This window comes from Python bivittatus, unplaced genomic scaffold (assembly GCF_059951505.1).
Source record: "Python bivittatus isolate LINGU-HERP-01145 unplaced genomic scaffold, Pbiv_v1 ctg000610_np1212, whole genome shotgun sequence".
In the NCBI taxonomy this organism is placed as follows: domain Eukaryota; kingdom Metazoa; phylum Chordata; class Lepidosauria; order Squamata; family Pythonidae; genus Python; species Python bivittatus.
In genome coordinates this window covers 3,008,391-3,029,354 of record NW_028277088.1, presented here as the reverse complement: position 1 = coordinate 3,029,354, position 20,964 = coordinate 3,008,391, and the positions used below count along the sequence as shown (strand labels likewise).

Below are 20,964 nucleotides of genomic sequence, written 5' to 3'. Positions count from 1 at the left end.
ACATCTCTGTATTAATTTCCTGTTTTCCCAGATCACAGATGGTAAAAAAGACTTGCTTATTATCTGCAACCCTGTCCAATTCCCTTTTCACAATTAGGAATCAAAGAGACTCTGGTGAACATGACAATCAGAATTTCTTTGCAGCCTTGAAATCATCCAGAAAGAAATAAAGTAGCAGAACTTCTCTGATCACAAATGTTTTAGAGAAGACTGGGAAGACCCTGCATATGATGTTTCTATGCCCAAGTCCTGAACCATGACTACCTTGAAGTTAAAGTAGGAAAACAGAAGTCCATAGCTTGCCCCTGAACCTGGTGGATGCTCCAAGTACCTGGCACTGGTAGCCAAAGCAAGCTTCTACCCTGATTCAGCTCAGGGATGGAAAAATTAAATGCTCATAACACATGGACAGAATCCCCCTTCCCATCTTCATACCAATCAAAGCTTAGAATTAGAGTAAGAGAAGTGAAAGACTTCCCTTGATCTCACACAAGGAATTCTGGTAACTTAATTATCTTAATATTATTTGTGGAGAAAATGCATCAGACTTAGGGTAAGCCATCTGGCCTACCTGCTCCACCGTCCATAACAATGAGACCCTGCCAATTCTATTAAAACTTGCATATTTACCAGTATCAGATGTTAGCAAAGGAGGTGGTGGTCGTTGAACCAAAGTCCGCAATTGTCCTGGAGAAGGTGAGGTGGCTTTCCCAATACGCAATTCTATTTTTTTAGGACCCTGGTCCAAAATCTCAATCTCAACAGGAATGCCCATAGCAGCAAACATCTCCCGAAATCGTCCAGCAGCTGTTTTGGCCTCAGAGTGAACTTCAAACTTGATATAGATGTAGCATTCATCTTCACGGTAGGTCTGATGATCCACTGCCTCTATCTCTCCCTCATCAGCACTGACAAAAAGTTCCTCTTCCACATCAGAGATCTCTGTAGAAATTTTTGACTTAAACAGCTTGTGTAGTCTCCTTCCAGCTTTACGGAAGGCATCATCCAACTCACTGCCAGATGAGCTTTCTGATTCGCTCTCAGGAAGCTTCTGGGCAAGTTTTTGCTTGCGGGATGTTGCTTGGGGTTGGATGGTCACCTTGGCACTGTGGGAGACCTTGCCAAATTTATTGGATGCTTCACAGGTATACTTGCCCGTGTCATTCATTTCAAGGCCAGCAATGATCAAGGAGCAGGTTCCATCATTGTAATTGTCTATATGATAATGCCGCCCATCCAGAATTTCACTCCCATCTTTCAGCCAACTGACCTTCATATCAGTTTTGCTGTGGGCCACACATTCCAGATGGAGGGTGTCTTCTGCCTTGCCAGTGAAATCCTTGAAGGTCTCAGTAAAGACGGGGCGTTCTTGCTGCTTGATTTCCTTCCTCACTTTGTACCCTTTGAAAGCAGCTTGAATTTTCACAGCAGCTTGAGACATGGAAGGGTCATCCAACTCTCCTTCGGCTATCTCCATTTCAGATGGCTTAGCAGGAGGAGGTGGCTCACTACCTGCCTTCTCCCGCTCTCGAGGGACTTTCTCTACAGAGGTCTGGGCTTTGGTACTGATGCTAACAGTAGATGACCCAGCCTTCTTAAGGTAGTTGATTAAGGAAGGTGTTCCAGCCCTGGATTCATCATCTGAACTTGTAATAGAAAAGTCTGCTTCTCCAGCTTTTGCTGATTCATCACAAGTAGAATATTCCTCTGAGTAGTACTGGGTTACCTCAGCTTCCTCTTTCTTCCGTTTCTGAAGTTTGTCATCTTCTTCGGGCAGCTCGCTGATCGAATCCAGGGTTGGCTCCCGACTCATCCTCCGCTTCTTGGCCAGAGCTTCCCACAAAAGGTGGAGGTCACCTTCCTGAGCTGCTTCTGGAGGCAAGCTGGGTTGGACCTCTTCGTCAGCTTCCTTGCTTGGCTCCTCTGCAGTTGGTGCTTCCTCGGCAGCCTCTTTTAGCATTGACACTGTGGAAACTGAGAAATTAAATGATGAGATTATTATGATGAAGTCAGAGCACAGAGACTGCTAGGTATGAAAGAGGGAGGAAAACATATAGGAACCTCAATTTTACAGACCTTCTCCCCCATTCTGCAGATCTTAGAATCAAACAGTCAAAATCTGAGTTTGTACCTCACCCCCAAGTAACAGAAAGGTCCATTGTTGGGCAAATCAGTATGGACAATTTAAATTAATTGTTACATACTTTTTAATTTATTATTGAATTGCATAAAGCACATAATTTTGTAATTTAGATTTGCATTTAATGGACATTTTACTTCAATGGACATCTCCCCACCACCACCACGGTTCATTAAATTGAGATTTTACTGTAGTACTAAGTTAAACATGTATTAAAAAGCTATATTTATGGTAATGCATGCTCACAGGACTAACAAACTTACAAACTTTTCTCCACTGAATTGTCAACTTTATGTACAAATAAATAAGTAAGCAAATAAGCAAAATCATACACTAGAGAAAATCCAGACATTTGTATTTTTGTAAGATGGTGGGACTGGATGAGTTTATTCATATTGAGCTAATATTTGAATGATTATACAATTTGATGTGTTGTGCTGATAGGAGATCATTCTTGACCTTTGAAGAACAGTGGGCGGATAAGGAGGAGACATCCCGAGGAGATCAGAGAAGCAGAATTGGGGCCCAGAACATTTCTATAACCTTTCCCAGATACAATGTATGTGTATTTTAGATACGGTTTCATCAACTTGAAGATCTCTTCCCAAAGTTGAGAGTTTAATGAACTGAAATTCTTCTCTAGCCAAACAAGTCAAGACAACAGCCATAGCCATGTGACTAAAATCCTGCTCCTTTTTTGGTGTGTAGTATGTGCAATGCACATTGAAAAGAGGTGGGGTTTCTATCACGTGACAGGGCCTCCATCTTTTTTTTTTACTCACACACCCCAGTGATGCCTTGGCTGACACTCATGTGAACTATAATATTATAGTGAAAAAAAGCCATTTCTCTTGGTCTAGAACTTCTCTTCACAGCAAGTTACACACTTGAGAAAATGTCTACTTCGTTCCTTGCTGTTGGTTTTGCTGTAAACTGTCCTTTTTGTTTGATAAAATACATAGCAACTACCAAAGAGGTACAGGTCATGATGATGTCCTTTTGTTCCTTGTGTGATCCCAGATACAGTGGATCAGCTATATGGACATTCTAGGAAGCAGCAATATCCATGTAGTGGGCCAAAACAGCCAAGATAGCAGAGGTAGTGTTGTCATCAAAGCTTGTATGCATGATATTGACACATGTACAAAAGGGGTGGGACTTGGATCATGATGCCCCATCTGCCATTTGTCTGTTTTGACTCCCTGCAGCTGCCACTGCTTGGAAAAAACAACTACAAGGGAAATGGCTGTACTGTAATTTACCCAATCCAATATTTTTCAAACATCTAAGGCCAGATTTAGTCATGGAGAAATTATTTGGAATAGCAATTCTAACTTACTGTCAAAAGAAAGATTTGCAGATGTTTTGATTTCAGGAGAGGCTATGCAGGTGTATGTTCCTTGATCTTCAGGTTTAAAATCATGTATGATGAGTGTCTGTTTTTTGCCTTCAGAGATGATTTCATATCTTCCTCCAAGTTGGATTGGTTCTTTCTCTTTGACCCAAACCACCTCTTGGGCCTCAATGGACAATTCACACTGTAAGTTGGCCTTCTCTCCTTCTGTAACAGACTTGTCAACCAAAGGTCGAGTGACTGCAACAGGTTCTAGAATTCAACCATGAAAATCAATTAATTTCCTTTATTTGGATCAATTTTGAGGCCTCAATGAACAAAGCAAGAATGAAGGATATGAAGCAACAAAAGAGAAACACCTGAAGACAATAAAGATGAAATTAAGAGTAAGAAAAAGAATGTCATTGAGAATAGTCTTTTACTACAGAAGGAAACATTCTTATTTCACCCTACAAAGATACATTACAGTATGTCACGAACTTGTCATGACTGTTTTTTAATTAATCCAAGTTGTTTTAAAATTTAATTTGGCAAGTTCAAACTTTAAAATTTCATCATTTTTTAATGTACCATGAAAAAAAATGGCCTTTTATAGTTAGTAAACAGATCACTAAATTAAATGAATTAAAATTAAATGAAATTAAAATATAATGACAAGACAAGATACTTTATTACAGTCATAGACCAGCTCAAAAGCAGAATTAAAATATAATGCTTTCACCATGCCTTTGAGATATGAGCATTCCTGGGATGATATTATATTAAATTCTGACATCCAATGAAAATCCAAAACTGAGATGGAAAGTTTTGTAAAGAATGTGAGAACACATGCCTGGCAGAGAGAGAGTGTATGCATTTTAAAACATAATATACTATTAAAATCACAAAGAAGGCGCAGGAACGTAAAAAAACCTCAAGATTATTTGTGTCAGTTGCGCAATCAAGGACATATTGACTTTTTTACACCTTTTGTAAATTATTTTTGTAAATAAAAGAATTATCCAGGCCACTCTCTTGGTTTATTATTTCTATGTCCCTTTTGATTTTTAAAACATCAACTGGTTTCTTTTGTGTGTCCAGTTTGTAGATCATTTGTAGTGGATCTTTTGTAGATCCACTTTCGATGCCATCTCTGTCTTGTCAAATAAAAGTTCTTCATCTGCCATTTCTTCCAAAACATCTTTTGGACACAGTTTATTCATAGAAGCAAACACCACCATTGACATTGTTGATACTAACTTCTGATTCCATTTTTCAAAAGTGTTGTTTAATATTTTCAATGTTAAAATATTTTGTGTCATTTTATATGTCCCAGTTAATTAGTTGTTAATCAGGCTTGGGTATTTTTTTCCTTTAACTAAAAACTTTCGTTCCCTCTAGTGTCCCATTTTTAAAATTGCTTATCTTTATTTTGTCTTGCAAAAGTCCAAACAAATCTATTTCCCACAGGAAGGATTCTTTATAATTAATTCCAAAATCTTATTCTAAATTTATATGGACCCTTAATCCATTTATAACTTTCTAAGATCAAAGTCTTATTTAGCTTTTTACTGTTTATTTCAATTTTTTAAAATTCTTAAGCTTATGATTAAAATTTTCTTTCATTAAGGATTGAAGGAAAATTCACCCAGCGTTTTCAGACTTGTCAATCCAAAGGTTTCTAATAGCTTAAAAGTAGTTAACAAGCAATTTCTGAACATGATTAGAAAAGGAAGTTTGCGAACTTAGTGTCCTTTAAAAGGCGCTGACCATGGTTGCGAGCAAGATAGCTATTCTTATCATCTCCCAGTGCTCAAAACCTACTAGGGACTGCTGTCTTGCAGTCTCCTCACAAGGAGCAACTGTTCCGAGTGCATGTGGGTGATCTCCTGTCTTCCTTGTCCAGAGAGATTCTGAAGAGCTGGTCTACTCACCTGCTCTTTGTTCTTTGCTGTGGTCGTCGGCTCCGCTTTTCACAGAGCCGTTTTCAGTCCACCATTTCTTCCTCCAGAAGTGATTGTTTTGCATCAGTCTCATCCTGATGCAAAACAATGCAAGTATATAAGTTGCATCATTTGTGCAATGACATCTTGTTGTGATTGTTGTCCTCCATTTGGACACCTTTGAATCAAAACTAGTATCCTCAAAATTTTAGCCTGTTCCAACTTACCTAGGACTGTTAGTTTGGCAGATACAATAGCATCTCTGGCAGCAAATGTTATCTCTCCACAGTGGCAGAGCTCAGCTTTCTTCAGTATGAGTTTGTATGTATTTCCTTCTACTTCAATTCCCCAATTTTCATCTGGTTGGATATCTATGTCATTAATATACCAAGCAATCTCATGGATAGGTACAGCTTCACTTAACACACAGCTGAAGACAGCTTGCTCCCCAACGGGGACTGTGACATCTGTCAGTGGCTGCAAAAATTCCAACCGCCATCCTGAAAGATAAAATCATCAATCCTTTCAAAGCAAGGAAGAAAAGACATTGACACGTTGAGAAACTTTGAGGAATGGTACAGTAGGCTGATAAAAAAGTGGAAATACATGAAAATTTTAAATGTTTAAAAATATTGTCTACAAAGGGCAAGTTAGAAACTAAATATTTACTTAGTAATGTACTAAGTAAATATTATGTAATGTAATGTAATAGTCAGTAGATTTTTCTCTTTTTTCTTTTTCTTTTCTGTTAGGTGATTTATCCTTAAGTAATAAAATAGTGGGGATATTGGCATTCACCTCAGAGATTCAAAAAGACCTTTAAAATCCTTTTTCTTTTGGTTAAAAATAATTCAGTATATTCTGCTTTTTATGGTTAATCATCAACAATGTACTACAGTAAGCACCAACTGTACAACTTTTGCAATCTTTTCGTCCACCTACTGATATTATATCTTTGTATTTTTTCTTTTCTTTTTTTCTTTTACTTGTCTATTTTTTTTAAAAAAAAGATTATAGAAAAAAATAAAAAATAGAAAGTGGATGAAAGGAAAAACACCAAATTATACTCATGACTAGAGGCTCTAAACTGCTCAGGAATTAGTTTTCAAAACAAGCTATTTACAAAGATACAAAGATTCCACTATCCTGTTTCGACAGAGGTGTGGAATGATACACAACAAGAACTCAACTTCTGGGCCCAGAAAATTCAACTCTGGCCTAAGAATAAATGACACTACAAAAAACAGCCAAATTTATATGTGTGTGTTGTGTGTATACATATACATATACAAATACTCTGATACAGTAGAAGAGCCCATTGAAAGTATGTTCCAGAAATAAGATTATGTAATTATTCTTCATTTTGTAGAAGCTGCTGTAGTGCATGTAGACTATCACTTAAAGATAGGTCTGACAGGAGAAGTCTGTAGGCTGAGATCTTCCCACACAAGTCCTACTTCAGTTTCAGAGAGAAGTCACATCAATATACTGTAAAAACTGTTCTATGACTTAAAAAGGCTTTTGACATCAACTTTGCAGCCCAAGAAGGCACTGTTTTACACTGCAGTTAATTCTGAATTGCAAAGCCTTTTTCCAAGCACTGCCCCCAATTACAAATACAAAATGCTAAACAACCATGTAGTTTATTTAGCATTGTGGTTTGTAATCTGATATATATGGCTAAGCACAATGTGTGATCAAAGCCAACTGCAGTTAATTTCATACATGGAGATTCTTATGTACAGTACCTTGATCCTTGGAGAAAAGGCAGGATATCAACACTAACAAATAAATAAACCATAGTTTTAAAGAATAGTGCCATATGTAAGCCAGAAATGATGTTATCCTTGTGAAACGTCAAGATCTGGGGCCTTTCAGAAAAAGGGCAAGGGATTGGATAGGAACAATATCTAATTGTCTTATGGAACAAAATATTGGTTGTCACCTTTTACAGTCAAGAAAGCTGATGTCACCACATCACTAGCCTGGAAAGTCACCCTGCAGCTGTCCTGAACTTTGAGGTTCTTCAGAAGAAGAAGATGACGGAGTCCGTTTTCAAAATAAACCATCTCAACATTTTCAGAAGTTTTTGCCGGCACATCATCGATCAGCCAGTTATAATTGTAGCATTCTGGTTTGGAAAGATAGCACTCAAATAGAGCTTCTCCTCCTTCCATGGCATCAACATTCTCCAGGCCCTGAATGACTGTGTTCTTGGCTATTAGAAAAATAATAATGAAATAAATAATAAAAAGACATTAATTGCTGACTTTCCCATCATACAATATTTAAGTTAGCATGAGATAATAAGGCTTTAGAGAGGTTGCAATCATTGGTTGTTTGCAATGCTTTAGATTTCTCTTCAAAAAAGAAGTGATCCCCATCTTTAACTGAACTTCAACCCACATTTTGATGTAGATTAAGAGCTCTGGAAACGAGTGAGACTTTTCATTAGATTGCTAATTACATAAGAATAGGATCTGACTCAGGAGCTTCTGCGGAGAGGGTCAAATGTGACACACATTTAAAAAGGGTAGAGATTTAATTCCATGGTTGTGGCCTCCTTGTTGAATTGTTTAACCCTCCCTCCCCATGGGAATGTTGCTGATTAGAATCATAACATTGTAAGGAAGAAGCCAAGAATGGCAACATTGCTGTTTGGCTCAAGCCAGATTTCAATCAAGCGCAAGATATAAGTGTTCAAATCAGGCAAAAAACCCCAAAGTTGTATGTGACAATAAGTCACAGTAAAGGTGAACCCTATGGGTGTCCTCAGGGGGGAACAAGGAAGTGACAACATACTGCACACGCTGCTTCAGTATCCATGGTGACTCCCCTTTTTTATTATCCTGTTCATATGCCATAGAAACATTTCTGTGAATGATGCCAGTGAAATTCAAGCTTAAGAAGTTGATCTTGGGCGGTAAAGAAGTTGTAAGCATGACCTGAGACATCCTGTATAATTATATATGCTTTTTTAATGTCCATAATAAAAGACATGATTTGGTCCCTCTGCTTGTCATCACAAAGTCTTTCTTAAATTGACTTTATTTAAAAACGGGCAATTGTGTTTTCATAGAGTTCAAAGCAACTGAACAGCCAAGCATTAAAAAAAAAAAATACTACAAGCAATTGTAAAAATAAAACCAGCATTAAAAAATTTAAACAACCTCAGAATAGTAGACAAGTCAAGTAATAAATAATATTTCATCAAAAACACTTTCAAAAGCTTGAGCTCTGAGTAATATCAGACTGCCATAATCAAAGCTTGCGATAATGTGTAGCAATTATAAAATGTTTTAGGCTGCTCAAAATGCATTGCTTTGTTATCCTTACAACAGCCCTGTAAGGTAGGCCAGGATTCATGTTCCCGTACTGCACACAGGAAGGCTGAATTGCTGACAGTGACATGTGCTAAGGAAACTCTTGTGGCCTTATGGCTGAGATACAGATTCAACCAAGGACTTTCCCAGCTCTCTGTTTCTGTCTGAATTTATTTTATGCAGCGGTATACTCCCAAAATAAAGGGCAGACTGGGGAAATCCAACAAAGCATATTTAGAAAACACAGACAAGTTAAAACCTGCATCACCTCAAAATTCTCAGAGACCATCATAGTTTCTCTGTGACAAGTAAGAACCTAAAAACCTAGCATGAAGGCATATGTTCTCACAAGGTTGGTCTTCCTGTTCCCCAAAGCTGGCTAAAAGTGTTAGCCAACCCCTTTGTAAAGACCAGATCTCCCAGTGCTTTTTGATCTGCAAAAAGCTGGTAGCTCCTCAGGTCTGGCTCCAGAAATGGGGCTGTTGGTCACCGAAAAGGAAGCCAGCTTGGCCCCTTTGTTAGCTGCAGTGGTGCTCACACGATCATCTTCTTTCCACCATGGTAGACCTCACCTTGAACATCAAGCATGGCCACTACTTTGGTGCCTCCAGCTTCACAAGAATAAATCCCAGTGTCCCCAGGAAGAGCGGGCTTAATTTTCAGTTTGGCCACGTTCCAGTCCTGCTCAATCACAACTCTCTGGCCATCTGCCCCAAACGGCTGGTCATTCTTCTTCCAGATGGCCTGTACTGGCCGAGAATACTGGCAGATGAATTCTGCTGTGTCGTCTTCCTCAAGAGTTATGTCCTGCATGGGACTGACCACCTCGATTGTTGGATCTGTCAACCGATACGTCAGGAGGAATATGGTATTAGTGCAGCCTTAGGGGAATATTTATGGACACTTTCTTTTAAAGTAAGCGCTCTCAGTGAGATGCGTGAAAGCAGTGACCAGAAGCACTATTTAGTTTGCTAAGGAGTTTTAGTTCTTGCTTGGGTCAGCAATGAAAATGACATAAGCGCATGGGTTAGCTAATGAGGCAGCAGGTCATCGGTCACCAATAGGCTAGAAGCAGCTTTTCCTAACTTTGAAGCTGTCTAGGTGTGTGGACTGCAACTCCAAGAATTCCTCAGCCAAGATGGACATTGCAGAGAATTCTGGGAGCTGAAGGCCACACATCTGGAGGATGCCAGAGATGGAGAAGCCTAGATTAGAACATTGTCTCTCTTAGTGCCTTCCCAGCATTCAGCAATCTGTACACAACTAACCTATTGACTTTCATTATATCAAACATGTTAACATAACCTCATCCAAGCCCCAGTGTGTTTTGCAGTCAAGTTTAGGAGAAAAGGAACAATGGCCCCACAACAAGAACACCAGCACTCACATGTTTAGTGGAGCTGGGGGGCAGGGGGGATGCTCACTCAGTCTCTCTCTCTTTGTTGTCGGATGATCCTTCTAGCAATATGTTTATAAACTAAGGGCATAATTCTGGGTTATGTTCTGGAAGAGAAGATTTGGGAAGCAATCTGAGATGAATAAAAGAAAAATTTTAGTGTCTGGTGAGATGGTATCAGAGAGAAAATACCAACTGCAGAAATAGAGAAATACCCATCCCTGAGGCAAATCTAGGTCAGTCTTCTCCAGTTGGAGCATCCTTCAGATGCGTAGGGCAACTCATAGAATTCCCCAGTCAATACGCCCAGGGAGCTGAGCTCCAACCATTGGAGGATGCCAATTTTTAAATATTTGATATCTCTGCATTCATATCCAGCTCTAAACTTTAAATCAGCAAGGATTTTACTTGAAGCTCACAAGAACCTAGTTTTATATTATCTACACTGAAGCACAGTTTGGGGGACATTTTGATAAAGGTTCCAAAGACAAATTAGTGCATCACAAAGCATGAACCACATCATCACTTAAGCATTTAGAATCTTGTGATGTGGAAACGGATTATGTAGACCTAATAACTTATTCCTGCCCAGCTCTATCAGATTAATTTCCATAGGAGAAAATAAAATGTTGGGCCCATTTATGTACAGAACAGAAGGGGGTGACAAAAACTAGGGATATTTGCATCCCCTTGAAAATGTTGGACAGTGTCTTCTTCTAGATGGACATTTGCATGTGAAATTCAGGCAATGGGATGATTAATTTCCCCAGAAACTGGAGAATTGGGGTAAAGAATGGAAAACTATTGGCAAAGCTGGACAAGTTTGGGTGTAACCCTGTTTAAGACCTTTTTCCTAATAGACAATGCTACACCTGCATTAGTAACTGTACTTGGCTGTGTATTTAAGCATCGCTGAAAATCTTCCAGTTGCATCACCTTGGTCTGCTGCTACACTTCTGACTCATTTTGCTCATGAGAACCACCAAACAACATTGAACTTAAAACCATTTTCTTGGAATCTTTTCAGCTGCCCTACAAAAGATTCTAGGAGCACCCCAAAGCCAGATATTTATGAAGTACAGCTGATCTAGCACTGGGAGGAGCAGATGCTACTAAATCTTCTTCTCCAAGAACAATGAGTAAGGTGCAGGACTGTGCTTAATGTGGTGCCTAGTGGTTAATGCATGCCTTCCAGTAGCTATTTTGCAGAAATTGGTTAAGGGTCACCTGAAGCAAGAAGCAAGTGCAGCATGGTTTGTGGCCTGACATTCAAAGCCTGAAATACCTTTTATTAATAATTTAGCCGAAGATATGAGAGGGCCTGCCCGGAAGGTCACAGTTCCTGAATCATTGGGACCCAAGTCTTTTAAAGTCAGAGTGTGAATTCTCCCATTCTGCACAGAGATTTCATTTGTAGGGCTGTTGTGAAGAGGGGAGCCGTCCAACCACCATTGTACATTTTGCATTCCGGACCGGGAAAGCTTGCAGGTAAAAGAAGCTGATTCACCAGCAAAAACATCCGTGTTCTTTAAACCAGAAATTATCTGCATTTCCTCTTCTGTGTGACAGAGCAAGAGAATGCATGCCAACGGAGGTGTAAAAATGGACCTTTTTATGTTTCCGCTAATCTGACAACATGAACCATTTCATCAGGAGAGATGTACAAAACAAGGTTACACTCTTCAAACTTACAATGAAAACCACAAGAATAGTCATATCCCAACTCATTTTTTTTTTCCACAGAGAAATTATTAGGAACTGATTTTTCACAAAGCTGGCATGAAGTTGGCATGATACACCATGGCTGCAACGAACCAAGAAATCAATTCCACAAGAAAGCTAAAATTACTTTTATTAATATTGATTATAATAACTGAGTCTTGCAAGTCTGACTGTGCTTTACTGCTCCTCACCCCCCACACCTTATACTCATGTTAATTAGGGAGGTGTCAGCCTGAGTCTTTTGTGCATGCCTTCTTGTTTTAGACTTAAGCCATGTTTTTCCCTTACCACTTTGAAAACAGATCTGGCCTATTTCTGTCAAGGTCATCTTCCTTATTTTCTACAGCAACTCATCACTTCCTTAAAAGCTTTTGGCAAAAGTTGGTTGCAACAAGATAATGGGAGATTCCATTTGGTCACCCATTGAACAAGTCAAATTCAACTCCTGTGGACTTCATGGACGCATCCATGGATGCAATATTCTCAGCAACAGTATGGAATTGGCTTCCATTCTGCTTTTCTTGGTTGTTCCCCACCCAAGTGTTAACCAGCTCTGATCCTGCTTAACTTTTCAAAATCATCCAAGATCACACATTAATCTTTTTAAAAAGCAATCTCACATCAGAACTGCAGAAGACAAACTGCACTAAGAATCTTACATTTTATTACGGCCAATTCAAGGCCATCATCTGTACAACAGGATGGTCGTTTATGATCATTTATTTTTCATACACACATAACTCCCCAGTGACTATATTAGACTGATTTGCCTCCAAGCCTAGCTATATACAGTTTAATAATAACAAGAAAATACATAAAACAGATGTGCGGGTTTGATTTTCATGTATCAAAATAACTTGCCCTTAAAGAAGAAAGGATTAAAGCCTAATATGCAAAAGAATCGGGTGAATCATTTTCTCCTTAAATGGTTAGATTCTGGAGCGCCTCCTGGTTTTAATGCTCTCAATCATAGTTTCTCCGTTTCTAGAAAGGAGGTTGACTAACAATATTGATGTTACTCAATATTAAGCCAATTTGTGCACTCAACTGTTAAATCGCTAAAGGTTGAAAAATCAGTTAATGAAAAATAAAGGTGATACAGGTGTGAACAGGGCATCTGCAAGCAAGGGGTCAAAAATGTCAAATGCCAGTCACGACCATGAGATCAAAGCCACGTCCCTAATTAAAGGGCATTAAAAAGGGGCAGGGCTTCAATTCCACAGCTATGACTTTTTACACCCTCCCCCTATGGAGAATCAAGAGCTTGCCCAAAGCATTTCAGCCAGCATGGTGTTCTCCAGATGAGTTGTTTAAGGATTAGGCATATGAAACTAGGCAACTGTCTTTTGACCGTACTTTATCTTCTTGTATGGAGCAGGGAATTGGACTTAATGGCCTAAATGTGCAGATTGAAGAAAAGTGTGAGAAAGATGGTGAGGGGCTTAGAGGTTAAATCCTATCAAGTACGCTGAAAGGAACTGTTTATGTTTCACCTAAAGAAGAAAAGATGAAGAGGAGACATAGCAGTTTCTCATTAATTGAAGGGCTGTCCCAGGGAAGAGACACTGGATTTATTCTCCAGAGCTCCCAAGAACCAGTGGGTGGAAGCTTTACAGAGACAGAGATCCAAACTTGAAAATAAGGAGGAATTCCCTGGTCGTGAGGGCTATGTAGCAGTGGAACAGCCTGTCTCCTAGAGTTGCGAGACTCCATCACTTTTCAAGCAAACGTTGGATAGACATTTCTCTCGGATGATCTGAGAATTCCCACAGTGGGCAAGGGGCTAGACTGGAAGATGTCCAAGACCCCTTCCAATCCTCTGACTCCATGAAATGCCCCCTTCCAATTCTATTGCTCCCTTGCTCTTGTCCAGGAGCTTCAACCAGATGCTATACCATTCCAATGAGCAGCATGCCCACCCAGCTGGGTTGTCCTTAATCTCTTGTGCACCACAGAAAACTGGTTTCCAGACTGTAAATTTGTATGGTCGACATCTTCTGCATTCCACCAATGCTGTTATGTATTTGAAAGCTGCTGCTTTAGAGATGGTGAGGTTGCCTTAAAGTAAAAGTACCACATCTGGGCTGCAACTCAGGTTATCTAAAGGGGAACTGCTAGATGGCACCAAAAACATACAGAAAACTTTAATGCTCTGATGTAATCTTACGGCTGGCTGAGCATTGCAGTCCAGAAATGGCAGCTCTATTTAAGATGCATGAGGACCAAGCCATCCAGAGATTGATGATTCCACCCCGTGAGGTTGACAATGTCAAATCATTTGGCTGCAGGGTTTACAAAATACAGATGAAAGAAGAGTAAGGAACGCACCTTGTACATAAACGGATCCTGTGGACAGCTCATCCCCAGTACTGCAAGTGTAGGAACCGCAATCCTCAGGTTCCACATCATGGATGATCAGCTCAACCGTGGTGCCTCTCTGCTTCATCTCATACTTGGTGCTGGGCTGCAGAACGTGGGACCCTTTCCGCCACTCAATAGGAGCATCAGGACTCGAGATCTTGCCACGCAAGACAGCCTTCCCCCCAGTTTCTGACTCCACGTTTTGCAACTCTTCTTCAAAGAGTACAGGCAACACTACCAGGCAGAAATGAAACAGTGTTGGGATGCACCCAGCGCCCTTTGCAGGCCTTGAACTATAACTGCAAATGGAGCTGCGCTTGGGGTGGGGGAGTCATTAAATGAAATACTTTGCCCATCCCAAGGAAAAGCATAAAGACGACACTGGAACTCGCCCAGCTTTCCCTACCTTTGACCTTCACTGTAGCTGTTGTCTGCTGGTCTCCTGAATCACAGGTATAGTCCCCCTCATCCTGAACTTCCAGGTCATAAATGAGAAGCTCCACAAAGTTCCCTTCTTGTCTGATCTCATATTTCTCACTAGACTGAAGCTTCACGCTCCCTTTCTTCCACACCACAGGAGCCATGGGCTTGGACAACTCGCAGCACAAAGACGCCGTGTTTCCTACTTCAACCTCCTTGTTTTGCAGATCCCGTCTGAAGAGCACAGGGAGAGCTGAAAGATGAGGCATGTGCTAAAAGGGACCTTGTTGATGAAAGGACAGTTATAGCCCACCATCTTATTCTTACTAAATGCAGAATACTCCAAGTTATTGTTTTTCCTATGACTACCTATACTTGTGAAAGTTTGGACAATAAAAAGGGGAGATAGAAGAAAACTGGACTCCTTTGAATTATGGGTTTGGAGATAGGTACTGCACATATCTTGGACAGCAAAAATGATGAGGGGATTTTAAATCATGTCAAGTCAGGAACATCAGTGGAAGCTAAGATGCTCGAGGCTGCCTTATTTTGGTCATATCATAAATTTCCTTAGAAAAATCAATTATGCATTCCATCCTGAGATATTTTTATTAAATTTCACTTCTATTCCTTCAAAATATACTTTTTTATTGTGTTGTATATGTTAACAGCTGCAAGGATTCTAGATGTATTGGAAAAGATTCTTGTTTCCCTTCTTTGGAAGAATGGCTAATTAAGTTGTAGAAGCATGCTTTGATGTCTAAAATAAATTTGTATTTAAATAGTAATACCAATGCAGGCTTTTTAATTGGGAACCATTTTTAAATTAAAATTTTATACATGGAGATGTGCCAGCCCCAAAATTCGAGTTTTAGAGTTATATTTTAACTTGACATATAACCTACAGCAGTGTTGCTCAACTTGGCATATGGCTGGGGAATTCTGGGGGCTGATGTCTACACATTTTAAAGCCACCAAGGTTGAGAAACACTGATCTACAGTATTGTCTTAATCACTTATATTTTCTTTCACCTATAGTTCCTCTCTCTCTTTTTTTTAATGATCTGAATTGTGTTAACCAACTACCTATAAAGTTTAATACAGGTATTCCTTGTTTAAGGCCCACAATTGGGACCAGCAACTTGGTCTTTAAGCAAAGTGGTCACTAAATGAAACTGTGACTGTGCTTATGATCTTACTTCAGCTTCCTTTGTTTTACAGACCTGCGAAGGTCATAAATGCGAGGATTGGTCGCAAAGTGTCAGGCTTAACCCAAGGAACTCCAGGAGACCATGTAAAATCAGTCCAGCAATGTTATTAGCTACAACCTCTAGCAAGAATCTTCCCAGACTGAAACCCTAGTTCCCAAGTAACGCTAGTCACAACATAGTGAATTCCTCAGGGAGGTGCCAGCCTCATCCTCTTATCTCTCCCTCGCTCCTCAGGAGACAAAAGAGCATGTTTTCCTCCCTGATTCTGGCCTTCATAATTCCATTCCATCACACAAAGTTACTTTTTCATCACTGTTGTAACTGCAAATGGTTGCTGTACAAGGCAGGTGCTAAGCAAGGACTACCTGTAGGGTCATCTTATTATTAGAAAGTGGGCATCAAATCCCTTATAGTATTATAAGCTTTTAACAATATATTAGAATATATTAGTTATATGATATTTCAGATTTGTTGGCTATCCACCCATATTTCATTACCTATTCAGTGGTACCTCGGGTTACGAACTTAATCCGTTCCATGACTCTGATCGCATCTCGAATTGGTCGCAACCCGAGGCAAATTTTTGGGGCCGGAGCTGGTCATAACCCGAAAAATTCGTTAACAGAGGCATTCGTAACCCGAGGTACCACTGTATTTGGTTCTTCATTGGTATTATCTATTCTCTCATTTCTTTTAAATTTGTACTTGTTTTTGTATTATCCAATATTCTATAGGATTTATATAACATTATAGATTTGTTGAGAGTCAAGTGATGTACAAATTGAATAAAAGAAATAAATAAGCATTATGTAATATTATAGAATATTATAGTATTATATCCTATAATGCAACTATTATCCTATATTTCTATTATATTATATATTCTTTTAAAGACAAAATATATAATTTTTAAAAAGTCAAGAATGGTTGGAGGAGCTAGAAATCAAGGCCAAGCAAAAACACGCTGGATAGATATCATCAAGCAAGATATTAGCTTAAACCTTGAAATATTAAACAAAATTGTAAAACATTAGAAAAAATGGAGAAAGCTAATCTAGAAAGTCTCTGAAAGTCATATGGACAAATGAAGAGAGAGAGAGAATCTAGAATAAGTGTGGCAGGAGATGAGATGAAGATTTCTCCCAACAGTTCTCCAATTGTTACTGTACCTTCAATAAGCACTCACCTTTAACTTTAAGCCTGGCGGTGGTTTTCTTGTCAGCTGCACTACAGCTATATTCTCCTGAGTCTTCAGGGATTACATCATGGATGATCAAAATGTAGACAATGCCTTCTACCTTGACTTCAAACTTCTGGCTGGGCTGGATTATGGATGATCCCTTTCTCCACTCCACTGGGATACCAGGTTTGGAAAGCTCACAGTGGAAGGTTGCCATGCCATCTTCAGCTACTTCTACATTCTCCAGCTCTTTTAGGAAAATTATTGGTGCAGCTACAGAGAGGGAAAAGAGACTTCTGTTGAGCAGATAGAGCACTGTTAAAAAATAATTCTCTTTTGAGTCAAACTTGACTTCTGCTGATTTCATGGATGTACCCATTCTTTAAAGCGCTCCCAAATCACATACATAGAATAAGGTTAGTGATCTGGACAGATTATTTTGTTTTCTTAATAAATATGAATTCTTTTGAATGAATTATTAGAGGTTTGTAGAACACAGAATACTTGGAGAAGAGCCAAAATCACTTGAAGTCTCAGTGAAATAACTTGTATGCTCAGAAACAAAATTTGCTCTCCAGAGGATCAGTTCACAAAAAAGGCACATTTAGATGAAGTTGCTTTTTAAAATGCAAACGCAGGACGTTGCTTTTTAACATGGAAGAGCATCTGGGGAGAGGTGTTAAAAAAGTCAAGATGGTAGCTGTGACTGCATGATTGAAGACCAGTGATATATGTAAAAAAGGGGCAGATCTTCAATCTTGTGGTTGCAAACCCCATCTTGATTTTTTTGACCCCTGCCCTCCCATGGATGTTCCTGTGGAAGATCAAGGTCCATTCCGAAAGGGTTGACTGACTTACCTTGCACCAACAATTGAGCCTCAGTTGAATTCTGACCAACTTGGAAACTGATGGTGCCAGAGTCTTCAAGGGTGACTTTTCGGAGAACGAGAGTGTGAGATTTCCCTTGAACTCCAATATCGTTCATTTCATTGGATTGGAGAGGCACACCTGCCAAACTCCACTGCACATCTTTTGCTTTCTCCCGAGAAACTACACAGTGAAACACAGCATCCTTTCCTTCAGGAAGGGTGAGATCTTTCAATGCTTCTTCTATGGTGGCCGGTGCTTCTGCAATTGAAAGAGAAAACTTTTTATTTCTTGTATTTATTTGTGAATTTACATCCCACTACTTGGTTTATCCAAACACCCATTTACTCTCCAAGTCTTTCACTATAACAGCAGCTATTAATTCTGGCCAATATTCATCTGTTGCAAAGGAAACCTGTGAATTATCAGTTTGCCCGATGATGATTAATTTGGCTTAAAGAATTCACATTCTTGGCTCAAAGAAACTATTCCGTTAAATAAAAATCTGCAGAAAGGGTGAAGTCTTTCTAGCAGTGGAGACAGGGATGTCTGCAGGGGGCTCAAAAGGTGGCAGCCATGACTGTGTAATGTAGGACTGTTCTTCTTTACTCGTGTAAAAAAAAGATGGGGTTTCAATTGTGCAGTCACAGCTACCACCTTGATGCTTTTTCACATATGCACACACACATGCACCCCACACACAAAGATACCCCTGAGTGCAGATGACTTTTCTTGGAGGAATCTATAACAGAAAGACGGAGAAGAAAACCTTTCAGGCTCCTGCTCAAAACACATAAGCAAATTTAGCTGAAGAACTCCATCACAGTGAAGCAAACCCATCAGAAAACCCCAGTTTCTCCAGCTATCAGGGAGAACTGCAAAGCCAGCATGCAGAAACCCTGCCTGGCTTAAGAGCCAATTCCTGGGTACCTGCTTCCCTTTGCAAAGAGTAGTAAACTTTTGGAATTGTAGCAGGCAATGACACTGGTTAACTTTGTCTGGACTTGAAGGCTCTACAGGGTCAGATCTGGTGAGACTTAGATGAGAGACTTCTAGAGATTGCAAGGGCTGTAGGATAGGCTGAGAACTTGAAAAAACATCCCAGTCTCCCCCAAGGTGCCAGTCTCCCCCAAGAGACAACCCCAAGTCTCGCCTTTCACCAGCAGAGAAGCAGTGGTCTTGTGGTCCACGGTTTCACAGGTGTAGTCCCCAGCATCTTCAGAATTTAGCTTGCAAATAGTCAGTTCTGCCACAGCACCCACTTGCTTCAATTTGTACTTGTCTCCAGAATGTAGCAGTGATCCTTGCTTTTTCCACTGCACAGTGGCATCCCTTCTAGAGGTTTCACAGCTCAAGGTGACAGTGTTGCCCTCTTCCGCCTCCTGATTTTCAAGCAGCTTGATGAAAAGTACTGGCAAAGCTGAAATGAGAGAAATCAAAGAGGAGAGAAAATAAATATATACTGAATAAACATTCTGGTATGACTGCAGGTGAGATCTACCCCCTACCCTTGAGGTTCACTTCAGCTTGATCAGTTGATAAACATTTAAAAGTAAAGATTCCAGCAAATCCAGCTTGAACTGCATGAAAATGTGTGCAAGCATTTCCTTCTGCGGTGCTGGGGCCAAAATAGCTACTCGGGTAGGACCATCTCCTAATGTACATCAAGATGCAGTCTTTGTAAAGTTGAACTCAGCTCTTGATGACTTTATGGACACACCCATGTAGTTTTCCTAGCAATGATATGGAAGTGGTTTGTTGTTGCTTTCTTTGGGATTTTGTTCTATTTTCCAGCCTAGCCTTATGGAATTTTGATTTCCTTGTGGTCTCCCATCCAAGTAATAACCATCCCTGTTTAGCTTTTTGCAAGATCAGTCAAAATCAGCTAAGTGCTGCTACCTAAACTGGGCTTGGAAGTCATATAAAGTCTCTTTCAAGTCAAATTCTGTTTCTGATGACTCCCTGGACACTTCCGTCCAAATTTTCTTGGCAGCTCCATGGAAATAAGAGCGTGTCTCTCTTCTTCTAGGAAGTTGTTTTGACCCGGATTGACTCTGGTAGCGCCTCTGATTTGGGGCTTTTAATGTTGAGACTCATCTAAAATAATGAGGGGTTTCCCCCCATTTTCTGGCACATCTCAACAAACAGAAAAGAACAATGTATTCATACAGGATGAAGTAAAATGAAAATAAAATTGTATGGGCCTTCAGGCAACTTTTGGGGTAGTATACTTCCACAACTGGGGCAGCATTTAACTGGCCTTGGCTGATCTTGGAAAAGATAAAAAGGGTCAGACTTTGTTAGCCCTTGGATGGGATGGGAGCATACAAGGAAATTTATTTTCTGCACAGTACAGAACTAGAATGAGAGGCAATCCTGTTTTCTAAAAACAGGTTTAGTACTCTTTAGTGCTATACTCATGTTTAAAAAACTTCCATAGTGTTATTTCAAAAGAGTGGTAAACCCATGTTTTTATGAAGCCCCTGTAAGAAGAGGCAAGCACTTGAGAAATGGCCAATGGAGGACAGTGCCCAGGGACTGAAGGGTGGGAGGTACAGTATGCCTGAAGCAACCAATAGGAAATAGGCCATTTCCATCCCTGACCATATCAGCAGCCAAACAGTCAGTAAAACAGGACACTTTGCACCCAAGGCCAATGTTACGTTGCGACAAGAGGGAAAATACCACTGTAAAACTGGATCAGCTAAGAAGGACATGAACCTGCTCCAGCTCTGTGATGGGACATGTTTTATGGGTCCAGCTTTAATTCTTCTGGGGTTTGTTTGTTTGTTTGTTTTGTTATGTACATCACCCAGAGTCGTAAGGAGCCAGGCATTTTTTTAAAAAAATCTAGGTAAGTAAATAAAATGCAATGAGTATATGGGGGTTAAAAAAAGGTTATGGAGCCATACTCATAGCACGATTAGGGGGCTGCGAGGATGAGCTCCTGGATTGAAGTCTAGAATCCCACAGTTCCTGGTGTAACACACCTTCTCGGACTGGGTGATACGTAACTGATAATTATTTTTCTCACAAAGCCAGGTTGAGCAAAATTGACTCCCCCACTG

At 39.9% G+C, this 20,964-nt stretch overlaps 1 protein-coding gene across 1 annotated transcript in view; it reads right to left on the bottom strand.

Moving 5' to 3' along the window:
• OBSCN (obscurin, cytoskeletal calmodulin and titin-interacting RhoGEF) overlaps positions 1 to 20,964 on the bottom strand; it is a 220,370-nt gene that overhangs the window by 100,430 nt on the left and 98,976 nt on the right. The window contains exons 53-63 of the mRNA XM_088150514.1: positions 19,050 to 19,316; positions 17,888 to 18,157; positions 17,036 to 17,302; positions 14,625 to 14,891; positions 14,186 to 14,452; positions 11,421 to 11,693; positions 9,312 to 9,578; positions 7,362 to 7,634; positions 5,644 to 5,916; positions 3,480 to 3,746; positions 631 to 1,974 (exon numbers count right to left, since the gene is read on the bottom strand). Of these exons, the coding sequence (XP_088006640.1) occupies positions 631 to 1,974; positions 3,480 to 3,746; positions 5,644 to 5,916; positions 7,362 to 7,634; positions 9,312 to 9,578; positions 11,421 to 11,693; positions 14,186 to 14,452; positions 14,625 to 14,891; positions 17,036 to 17,302; positions 17,888 to 18,157; positions 19,050 to 19,316 (4,035 nt within the window). The remainder of the gene's footprint in view (positions 1 to 630; positions 1,975 to 3,479; positions 3,747 to 5,643; positions 5,917 to 7,361; positions 7,635 to 9,311; positions 9,579 to 11,420; positions 11,694 to 14,185; positions 14,453 to 14,624; positions 14,892 to 17,035; positions 17,303 to 17,887; positions 18,158 to 19,049; positions 19,317 to 20,964) is intronic.